The sequence below is a fragment of the Lotus japonicus genome, chromosome 1 (genome assembly GCF_012489685.1).
Source record: "Lotus japonicus ecotype B-129 chromosome 1, LjGifu_v1.2".
NCBI classification, from domain to species: Eukaryota; Viridiplantae; Streptophyta; class Magnoliopsida; order Fabales; family Fabaceae; genus Lotus; species Lotus japonicus.
Window position 1 is genome coordinate 121,574,330 of NC_080041.1, and position 11,556 is coordinate 121,585,885.

At 36.4% G+C, this 11,556-nt stretch overlaps 1 protein-coding gene across 1 annotated transcript; it reads left to right on the plus strand.

Moving 5' to 3' along the window:
- The first annotated feature begins 1,765 nt into the window (after window positions 1-1,765).
- Window positions 1,766-6,281, plus strand: LOC130730013 (E3 ubiquitin-protein ligase At4g11680-like). Its single transcript, XM_057581882.1, has 4 exons — window positions 1,766-2,281; window positions 2,666-2,785; window positions 5,330-5,624; window positions 5,766-6,281. The coding sequence occupies exons 1-4, from the start codon at window positions 1,944-1,946 to the stop codon at window positions 5,925-5,927; spliced, it is 915 nt and encodes a 304-aa protein (XP_057437865.1). The 5' UTR covers window positions 1,766-1,943; the 3' UTR covers window positions 5,928-6,281.
- The last annotated feature ends 5,275 nt before the right edge of the window (window positions 6,282-11,556 follow it).

The following is an 11,556-nucleotide window of genomic DNA, read 5'->3' on the forward strand; positions in this document are numbered from 1 at the left end:
TAAGATACAATGGATCTAATTCTTAATTTTGAATATTTGATTTCTTAGTTTATTTTTCATCTTCCAATAAATGTTTTAATCAATTAATATAATTCATGTCTTTATTTATATCAAAATTATTAATTTCAGAAAAATGAAGCACAGTCGATTCAATAATAATTTATATTATTTTAGACTTTTAATAATATATAAATAAAAGAGTAATTTTTCTTAAAAATAATAGTTAAAAAATAAAATAAATACTTTTATTATTTCGAAACTTGTAAACAATAAGTGAATTTTTTCAATTAAATAATTAAGACTGTATTTTGTTTAATTTAAAAAAAAAGTACTTTGATTTCCGAAGAAGTAAAAAAGTACTTTAAATTTGTTAGATGATTTAATTTTTTTTGCAAAAATCAAATTTTAAAATATGAGTCATACTTCTGATGATAACAAAATTTTGTTTTGACCGGGTTTTGAAAAGTCTCTAATTGTAATTACGTTTAAAATAAAAAGTGTTTGTAATTGTATGCAAATGAAAAATAACTTTTTCTTCTGACAAAAATATTTAAAAATAAATTACACTTCTATAAAATCTTACAAATTTTCTTTAAAATATTTAAAGAATTGGGGCAAGATGATTTCTTTTGTGTGTTGAATTGCTCTCGTATTTTTAATTGGATGTGGTGAAGGTCAAATGTCTCTTCAAGAGTGCGGCTCGTAGGAATCGAATTCTCAATCTAAAGGTTCAAACAATCATTTTTTATCATTACAATTGTCACTCGTTTGGTTGGTCTAAATGATGTTACCTAAACATCATATTTAAATGATAAAGTAAAGCTTATGGTTCTTTTGATATTGACTTAGCACAAGGGACTGAGGGAGGCCTTAACTTAAACCCCATAAAATATTTTACTTACTAATAATACACTTAAAAAACTAGTCTAATATATTAAGAAAAGGTGATGTTTGCTTTTAAAAGTAGACATTTTTTTTTATCTTCCCTCTCGCAAACGGATTGAAGGTGTATGTGAGAAGAAAAAGTGCAAAATACTTCTATTTTATCTTAATTTTCAAGATAAAATTTACAAGGATATAAATAATATTATTTTATCCATTTATTTAAAATATAATATAATAACTTATCGTATCTTCTTATTCCGAATAATCATCAAGTGATTTAAAGGATAGTCAAAACATTAATCCATTTCAAGTTGTGCCAGTTATAGAACCCTTATCATCATACCCAACTACTACTTGCTAATTGTGCTGGTGTTTTTTTTTCAACTAACTAAGGTAATGGTATCTCGAATAGATAGCCGTGAAACTTTTTGATAACAACATAACTTCATTCAATTAGGAAAATCTGCTGCCAAGTGTAATAGGATACCCACAGGGGGATCACCCCACCATTCGCAGTCTTTGTACAAATGACTCTCAGCTGCCAAAGCATGGGCAACTCTATTAGTCTGCCTGTAATCGAAACAAAAAGAGAAAATTGACGAGTTTTTTTTATTCACAAAAGTCATTAATAGAACCACTTCTATTTGCTTAAAAACGAAATGTTGAACCACAACACTGACCTACTTAATATTAAATGTAACAATCTATTTTTTTCTTAAAAAACTAACAACACATATTTTAGGTAACCAACATACTCAATTATGACAACATATTAAACTCCTGAACAAGTATAATTTTCCCTAAATTATAAATGAAAGTAGTTGAGAAAAGATTTGATAAAAAATGATTCATGATGTTCCAAAGTCAACAAGAGTATCTAGTTGCTGCCGCCGCATTATCGCCCTCTAGTGTCACCACGCTTCAATTAATCCTTCGCACTCTCGATGCGACGTCGTTTCACTCCCCTCCAGAAATCTCATTTCACCACCCAATTTCCTCTCATTTTCTATTCAAACCCTCTCTCTACTTTCTCTCTCTAGAGAATTTCTCTCTCTAGCATGGAACCACAGCAGCAGCAACCAGAGCAGCGCCACCTCCTCACCGGCGGAGGCGATTCTCCGGCGCTCTGCGGCCCCACCACCTTCACTTTCCCCTTCGCCGGCGGTGAGGGCTGCGCGTATTCAAGGGCGGTACTGGTGGTGGACATGGTGTGGAACCTGGCGTTCGTGGTGGCCGCCGCCGGCGTGCTCCTCTTCACGCTCCACGAGCGGCCTTCTACTCCCTTGAGGCTGTGGCTCTGTGGCTACGCCTTCGAGTGTCTTCTCCACATGGCTTTCGTCTACTCTGAGTATCGCTCCTCCACGGCTCTTGATTCCTTCTCCCGCACTCCCTACAGGTAACCGGAACTTTCACTCTGATTCCTTTCTCCAATTCCTCTCTCAACTAACTGAAGCAATTGATTAGAGAAATTTTGAAGTTGCATGTTTATTTTGTGCTTGCAATTGATTTGATGATTATCTAGGAAATTTTGTGTGTTTGTTTTGCTGTTGAATTTTTAGTATGGCATTGTGTGATCCATGTAGCGAACCTCATCTTCATCTAGTGGTAAGAGACTTGGTTTCTGTTCTTGTTGGGGACTGGATGATTGATGTTCATGGTGTTGTTATATGAGAGTGATGATATTCTGTTGTCTATGTGTGCTTTTGTTCCCGTTCCTTTGCAGTGGCATGTGAATGATGTGATTGAACTTTAATTTTACTTTATTCTTCAATGCTTTCAGTATTTTGAAGAAGTTGGAACCTATGAACACTTTGACATCGTCCGTTTGGTGGGTGTTTGGATTTTACTGGATTGTTGTGGGCGGCCAAGCACTTGTGGAGGATTCTCCACGTCTCTACTGGTAAGAACCTTAATTTCAATGTTTTCTTTCTTTTTATGGCAAGAAAATGTGATGAATAACGAGATAACCTTCAAAAATAATATAGCAGTTAAAAAAATAGTTTTGACTACTTGAAAGTTCCTCCTGAGTCTTGAGCAGAATAAGTAGAGAGTAGATTGTACTTAAGAAGTATGAAATAGATTATCGTGGAATGTTGTGCCTCTGTTTGGCTTGGATGTCATATAAATAAGGGGAATGAAAGTGAGGTGAAACTATATCCACAACCACCAATAATTAATTTTTGTTGATGCGTTATTTAATGAAGTTTAGAGGTTCTGAGAATTGGAGATAACTGAAGAATGAATTCACTGATTATTTAGTATTGCAGATACAGGTATATATGGAGTCTCAATGTTCTGTTGAGCTACTGTCAAAATTTAAAACTAACTAATTTACAGCTGTTGTTTACTAACTAACAGACACAGGGATACAATAAGGTGCACTCTTAGTATAGCTTAAGATATATACTCCAGTACTCCTCCCTCAAACTCAACTAGGGTGTGAGAGGATCACTCACAGTGAGCTTGGAGAAACCTACTGGATGGCGAGGGCTTGGTAAGAGCATCAGCCACCTGGAGTCTGCTGGCAGATGCCGAGCTACAAGTTCCTTGTTAATGACCTTCTGTCAAAAGAAATGTTCAATTGCATATGCTTGGTCCGTGCTTGTAGGAGTAGGACCGAGTTGTGTGACAAGGAAACCCTGCTGAGGTTGTCACAGAAAAATGAAGGAACAACTGGAACAACCTTAAGCTCCTGAAGGAGAATCTGAAAGAATGGAGCCTAAAAATGTGCATACAGTGCCCAGCAATCGCTTGCTTCCGAGACCACCAAGAGATAAGAATGGAGCCTCAAAATGTGCAGGCACCACAGATAGATTTGCAGTCATCTAGGTCACGGGCTAGTCCGTATCAGAGAAGCCCTGAATGTGAAGCAAGGATGAGGTTGCAGGCCGCAAAAGAGGGCCATAGGGCATAGTGCCTTTGAGATAATGCACAATATGCTTGAATGTAGTCCAACGAGGGCAGTCATCTGGGTCATGGCCTAGTCCGTATCAGAGAAGCCCTGAATGTGAAGAGAGGATGAGGTTGCAGGCCGCATAGTGCCTTTGAGATAATGCACAATATGCTTGAATGTAGTCCAACGAGAGTCCAAAAGTATTGAACCTAATCTGGAAGACCTTATTCTATGCGTAGCTTAGTTCGTGCCTTGTAGTGGTTATGTACTGAAGGGGCCCCACAACCAACAGATAGAGTAATTGATCCAAGAAGGGAGAGCCACTAGTTTTTGCAAGTCTGTAACCACTATCATAGGTGATGAAATGGGACAGCAGTCAGTCATATTGGCCTTAACCAATAGGTCCTGAATATATTTCCTGCTGAGGGAGGAGAAGAGAGCTAGGAGAAACCTCTTTGACTTCAATACCTAGGAAGTAGTCAAGTGTATCCAACTGCTTAAGGTTGAAACAACAACCGCCTCCACCACCAAACCTTTTTCCATTAGATGGTGAAACCATGGAAGATCCTTCTTCTTTTTTTCCTTTTAGGAAATCATTCTCATTTCTCAATTCTTTACATTTGTCTTGCTTTTATAGTTTTCAAACCTTTAAACTAGTTGATGAAATGCAAAATCCTTACTGGTTTAACTAAAGAACTCTGTTGAATAGTCTGACTTTGACCCATATTTAGGACTAACAAGCTTTCATTATGCTGAAATCATATTATCTAATTCTTAAACTGGAAATTTGGGGTTACCTTTTCCATGGCATGGTGCACACAGAAGTCTTGTTGGAATAGGCTCCTATTTCTTGTCTGATATAAAGTTGGATCAAAGAGTAGTCTCTTGTGAGGTTGTGGTTACTTTGACGATTTCAAACTAGACCTACCCTACCAGTTAAGTTTGACTTATTTTATTGGAATAGGGCCTCTTGTTGAGCCTGTTGATTCAAACTGAGGCTTTGTCAAGATACTCAGCTCAAGCGAGAATAAATAATATCACTCCCTTCGGTCCCAATGATAAAGTCCTCTCCAGACAATTACGCTTATTAAGAAAACATTTAATAAGGTTAGTTACTGTATTGGTTTCAAAAAAAATATATACAATCTTCCACATTTATCCTTATTTAAAACAAAATTCTTTAGTGATTGTATTACTTGTATGATCCCACTATCTCTTTAATGGGTAGCATGGAAGAGAATTAATAGTGGGTGGTAATCAATATTTGGGAATTGAAAAGTAAAGAATACTAGGGGCATATATGGAAAAAGATAATAGAAATTCCTGAAATTTAGTAGGGGGTCTAATATAATGGGATACCAAGTATGTCTCTAAAGTGTCTTATAATTAGGACTAGAGGGATAGAGAGTATACTTTTTTAGTAATTTTACAATGCAATACTTGTTTATTTCATCTTCTGGCATAAAAAGATCTTATCTAACATAATTATTCACTGATAAGTTTTCTAACATTATTTATACGCTCAATGACATTTTTATCACATTTGTGCAGGTTAACGGTGGTCTTTCTAGCATTCGATGTATTTTTTATTATCTTTTGCATTGGGATGGCGTGTGTAGTTTTCTTTGCTCTCTTCTGCATCCTCCCAATAATAGCATTAGCTTATGCTATAAGAATCAGAGAAGGTGCATCTGAAGAAGATATCAAGTCACTTCCTAAGTATAGGTTTAGTCAGTCAAATTCACTGCTGATGGTCCATGACAACAAGAAGCAGCTTATTAATGCAAGAAATGATTCATGCAACGAAAGCCATACAAGTGAAATTTTTCTAGATCCAGATGATTCGGTGAGTACTGACTGTGTCTCCTCATATCTCCGTATTACTTGCTGAAAATTACTCACCGTGATTGATTGCTTTTTGTCATAAAGTTGAAATAAATATGAAACCACTGAAAGAGAATTAAACTGCTTGTGATTTATGTTGTAGGAATGCTGTATCTGCCTGTGTACATATGTTGATGGAGTAGAACTCTATCGCCTTCCCTGTACCCACCATTTTCATAGTGGATGCATTAGCCGATGGCTTCGGACGAAAGCAACCTGCCCCCTCTGCAAATTTAATCTCCTTAGAGCTGATACATTGGTTTGACCCTTCATAGATATAAAGATTGGAAGACAGTGAGTTACAGTGTCAATTGAGAGGAACATGACACTAGTAAACCAATACATTTGCTAATCTGCTGACTAGTGTTGTTAAGTAAGTAGTAAGTAGTAGAAAAGGAAATGCTCAACCCCTTCATCTTTTAGTGGGTTCTAGTTTTAGGTTGTTTCCATAGTGGTCTTTCATCTTTTGAATGTTCTTAAGCTTATGATGGGGTATGTGTATATATTGAGGGCCCATGAAGAGGGTCCCACCCCCCATAATTTGTACTTATGAGGCATTATATAAACAAATTTTCTGTATAGCAATGTTTTTATTTTATTTTATAATTTGTTGAGTGTTTCCCCATTTCCACCCATAAATAAATTTAAGACTATATAGACGTCATAGCATACTTAACCATTTGGTTGTGAATAAAATTAATAGAAATCTGCCTCATTGCTCTTTAAGTTGGGATGCATTGTCATGCGTTTCCACTAGTTGCATTTTCACATTGATGCAAGCCATATGCAAAGACAATACATAGTATAGAATGTAAGTGTAATTAAACATATTTGTGAATACATAGTATGTAATTGGGTGATTTTATAGAGTTGAGAGATTAGAATTGATGTGGGAAGTAAATTAAATTGTAAAAGTAAATGACGTGGGTTAGAAGTTAACCCTTGGAAAAATACAAATTAGAAAGTTGCCAGGTGGGTTTAACGGTAAGAAAAATGGTCATAAATAGATATCCTTCCCTTTTATTTTTTTTCATTCTATTATTCGAAAACAGAGAGGGAGAGGGTGTGTGATAGCGAGTGAGAAATGGAAGGAAGAGGACTTGACGAAAGAGAGAGAGAGAGTTTGTTGGCGGCGGTGCAACGGCAGAAACGATGGCTTACTGGTGGTTCTCCGTCGCGGGTGGGTCTGATTCTTTGATTCTTGAGGGACGAAGAAACACGAATTGCGATTTTGACACGGTGAAAAGGTAAGGTTCTTGAGGTAAGAACTGTATCTGTGTTACTGCGGGTGGATTGCATGTACTTGTGTGATACGATTCTTGATTTTGTAATTTCTACTTTCAGATCATTTTGTTACTCTGTGTAATGTATGATTCAATCACTCTTTTTTGTGACTAATCAAGATGTCAACCAACCAAAGTCTTGTTTGTTACTGTTGTACAAGCATAAAAATAATTATGCCTAATAAACTCTTGCTGCTATTGTTCAAGTATAAATCTTCTCTGTTTTCTCGATCATGTACATGTAAAGCCTCATAATTTTTTAGGGGAGCAGATTACAGGATTCCAAGAGGAGCTAGCACGCTTATGCTGCTTGTGTGATGTGATATGATGTTTCTTGTATTTTCTTTTTTCTTTTTTCTGGAAGAATTTGAATGAGGAGGTTTAAGGGGGTAGAATTTGTATGAGTTGCCTTTAATTTCAAACGGCAATAGAGAAGTTGCTAATGTAAATTCAACGGTGTTAAATTCAGTAGAGGTGGCACTACTTTGTCATATTACTAAGTAGCCTACTAGTGGGAAAATTTGTTACATTTTTTGAAACTTAAATTAACTTAACACTTACCTTTTAATACATTGTTTTATAATCAAATAAATGTTTAAAAAAATGTTTTTGTTCACAATTCTTAGCGAGTAATGAAAGAGAGATAAGAAATAAGATGGGGTAGGAAGGGCGGGGTAGGAGGGGCAGGGATTAGGGAATAGGGGAGGGTGAGCGATTAGAGAGTAAGAAAGGAAGGGGTACAGTAGGGTAGGGTAGGGATTAAGGTAGAGGTAGGAATGGCGGGACGTGGGGTAGAGGATAGGGTAAGGAGAAGAGGGTAGGAGGGACGAGGGTAGAGAAGGTAGAGGTAGAGGGTGGCGGGACGGGGTAGGGTGGGTAGGGATTAGGATTAAGGATAGAGGGAGGGTAGAGGGACGACGGTAGGGATTAGTGGGTAGGAGGGGGTAGGAGGGGATGGGTAGGGTAGTAGGAGGGGGTGCGGATTAGGGAAGGGATTAGGGGGTAGGAGAGGAGGGTAGGGAAGGGATTAGGGGGTAGAGGGTGAGGGAACGGGGGTAGGGTAGAGGAGAGGGTGTAGGGACGAGTTAGGGGGGAGAGGTTAGTGGGGTGGGCGTAGGATGGGTAGGGATTAAGGATAATGGGAGGGTAGAGGGACGTCGTTAGGGATAGGGACGAGGGTAGGGATTATAGGGAGGGTAGAGGGTGGCGGGACGGGGACAGGGGTAGGTGTAGAGGAGCGCGTAGGAGGGTAGGAGTGGTCCCTCTACCCTCGCCCCGCCACCCCCTCCCCCTAATCATCCTACCTCTACTTTACCCCTCCCCTCTTACCCCCTAATCCTACCCATCCTACCCTATCCCTCTACTCCCGCCCCACAAACCTCTCGCCCTACCCCGTCCCTACACCCTACACCCTCTCGCCCTACCCCGTCCCTACACCATCTACCTCTACCCTCCCCTAATCCCTTCCCTCCCTTCCCTACCCTAGTCCCTCCTACCCCCTAATCCCTACCCTTTCTCTACCCTAATCCCTAACCATGTCCCATATCCTTAATCCCTACCCATTCCCTAATCCCTATCTCGTCCCTCCCTTCCTACCCCCTCTCCTAATCCCTCCTCTACCCAATCTTGTAATCCTTACCCATCCTAATATCTACCTTACCCTCGTCCCGCCACCCTCTACCTCTACCATCTACCGTCTCATTAACTTCTAAACCTTATAACCTTGGCCCACAGGCGGGTGGCCCTACTTTAACCCTCCACGACCTCTACCCCTCTTCTTTGTTCCTCCCATCCCCTCCAGCCTTACTTTTCATACCCATACGTTTCGATTACATGAGTAAGAAAACAAGCAAATTACTACTCCAGAAACTATTTATTTCTAAGATAAATTATTTTTAAGGGTAATTAATTGCGAATATATTGCTTTTGAAATCTATTTTCAGAGCGAGAGTAAAATGTTGATTAAAAATGAAAAATTAGTAATGCCTTTAATTATATCCAAAATTTAAAAGAAAGTTAAAAAAAAAATATAGTGTTTGTGTACCTAAATGCTTCTAAAGAATAGGTAAATTATTTTTTAGTTGATAGTTAAATTGAAAATTATTTGAGAGAAAAGAAAAAAAGATTATTTGCAAACACTACTCTAGATAAGGTTAAGCATACAGATCCAAAACCTTGAGCAAGGGTTCATACATATATGGTAGTGAGAGTTAATACTTTTATTACCTCTTTCTAAATTATTATTTTTGGTTACTGGTGGAAAATACCTCTTTCTAAATATGGGAATGAACAATTGATTTAAAACAGATCCAAAGAATAGTTTAATTATATTACAGAATTCAATTAAATCCAAAAGAAGGGAAAAAACCAAAAAGCCAGGAATTTAGCAAGGCATTGCAACTTCAGTGTGTCACCAATAATAATACCCAGAAACGTCTTCAGCATAACAAATCTACAAGCCCCGTCTAATTTGATGTGTCTTCTTCTCTTTAAACTAATCTATGCTTGAACAGTCATAATAATTTTAGAACTGGTACCATTTTCAAGTATGTGGATGATGAATTGATCTAAAACAGATCCAGAGAATATAGCTCTCAATTACATTACAAAATTGAATTAAATCCAAAAGAAAGCATGCCACAAATAATAAATACCCAGAGACATCTGCTGAATTTACCTTAAAGTCCATAATTATATATATGTTCGCATTTAATACCCCAGAAGAACAAATTAGTACATATATCCTAATTAATAGTGTCCTCTGCTGAATTTACATTAGCAACTTGTCTATTGCAAATATACATATTCCTCCTCTATTGTCGTTTGAAAACTCATACAGCCAAGCCCCCTGAAACCTATTATGTAAGTCAAAATTGTTCCAGAAAGAAAAGAAAATCAAAACCATTTCTAAATAACAAAAGAAATAGACATCTAAGCATAAAAGAAGTATCATCGCATTTAACATGGTTTTCATTTTATAAACCTCACAGAAACATCCATCACACAATGAGTAGCAAAATTCATCGTTCTTTCTCTCTCTCTCTCTTCTCCCCTGATCACCGTGTCACAATCGCAATTCACAATTCAAGCGTAAATGGCCCCATTCATTCATGCTTGTACGACAAGTAAAGGAAACGAGTCAGAACAAGAAGAAGAAAAGAAAGAATCAAACCCGCCACGGAGAACCATCGTTTCTGCCGCCGCGAATTAGAGAACCGTTTCGGACTGCAATACCCATTAGCCACTCCGCCGCGAACAAACTCTCCGTCACACTCCCTCTCCCTCTGTTTCATTTCTCGCTCTCTCTCTCTCTCTCTAGAATGAAAATGAAATGAAGAAAATCTATTTATAAACTCTTTTTTTTACCGTTAAAACTTCAAAACTAGCTCTATTTTTTGTAATTTAATTCATAATAAAATGAATTTATAATTCAATAATAATATACTAATTAAATTGATTTATTTCGTACATATTACAGTAAAAAAAATACAGAAATAAAAACGTAAAAAAAAATATAGTAATAAAATTATCATTTTTAAATCATAAGTAAAAATCAATTATAAATTTGAGCTCAAATCAAAAGTCTTTTAAAAAACACCAAAAATTTACAAATTAATACTAAAATAAGGTCATTTTCTCCCATATTTTCATTAAGTCTACAATGTAAATGAACTACATCATATAATCAATTAAAACCATGTTACTTGGAAATTTAATTTTAGTGTCAACTATCAAATTACTTAAGTATCACACATTAATAAGGTTTGTAAACACCTGAAAATTATGAGAGACAAAAGGGAGGAAGAGAATAAATTATTATAAAGGGTAACAAATTAAAAAATGATAAAAAGAAAGGGAAGTTGTAATTAAAGGTCACATTATATCCAATTGCTTTCTATGTTACTTTTAATGGGTTTCCTAATAATATTTACCCTCTATTGCATAAATTTGAATATGATATTCCCTTAGAGCAACATAATATGTTGACACTTATAAGTGGCATTGCACATAACATAAAGTTACTACCCAATGCCTTTTTCCTCTTAGTTCATCATTTGTTCTTAATAGTTGTTCTTAATTCAAAATGAATGGTTTAGATTGAGTGTAAGTGTGTAAGATTTAAAGGGGTGTAAACGGAGTCCTCCTCGACTCATAAACCATATTTTGACAAAAAAAATTAAGTCTCATAATAATTACTTAGGACATTTGACAACTATGTTGCTAGATTTAAAGGAACAAAAGGTTTATGTTGAATATGATACATGTTCTTTTTACATTAATCTTGTAGAGACTATGTAGTAAGCTTTATAGAGATCCAAGTACATAGTGAAAGAGAGGGTATTAGCTTTAATGCTTTGACAAGTTTCTTTAGGAGGCTTGTCAAAGATTTTAGTCTGTTAGTCATTACTTTACTTTGAATGTATTCATTTTACATTTGCCCAATTTTCTTAACACTTTTAAGGTAGAATGTCATGCACTCAAAATGGATATTTGGAAGGACCTTAGAGTTGAGTTGTTCTATATATCTTAAAGATTACATTATACTACTTAATTTTATTCATTTCCCATTTCATATTGCTTTAATCTTTTCACTCCTCTTGATATTATACC

Coding starts and splice junctions, on each gene's coding strand:
- LOC130730013 (XM_057581882.1), top strand. CDS start 1,944: ATGGAACCACAGCAGCAGCAACCAGAGCAGCGCCACCTCCTCACCGGC. Junction 2,282..2,665: donor TTCTCCCGCACTCCCTACAG/GTAACCGGAACT, acceptor CAATGCTTTCAG/TATTTTGAAGAAGTTGGAAC. Junction 5,625..5,765: donor TTCTAGATCCAGATGATTCG/GTGAGTACTGAC, acceptor TTTATGTTGTAG/GAATGCTGTATCTGCCTGTG.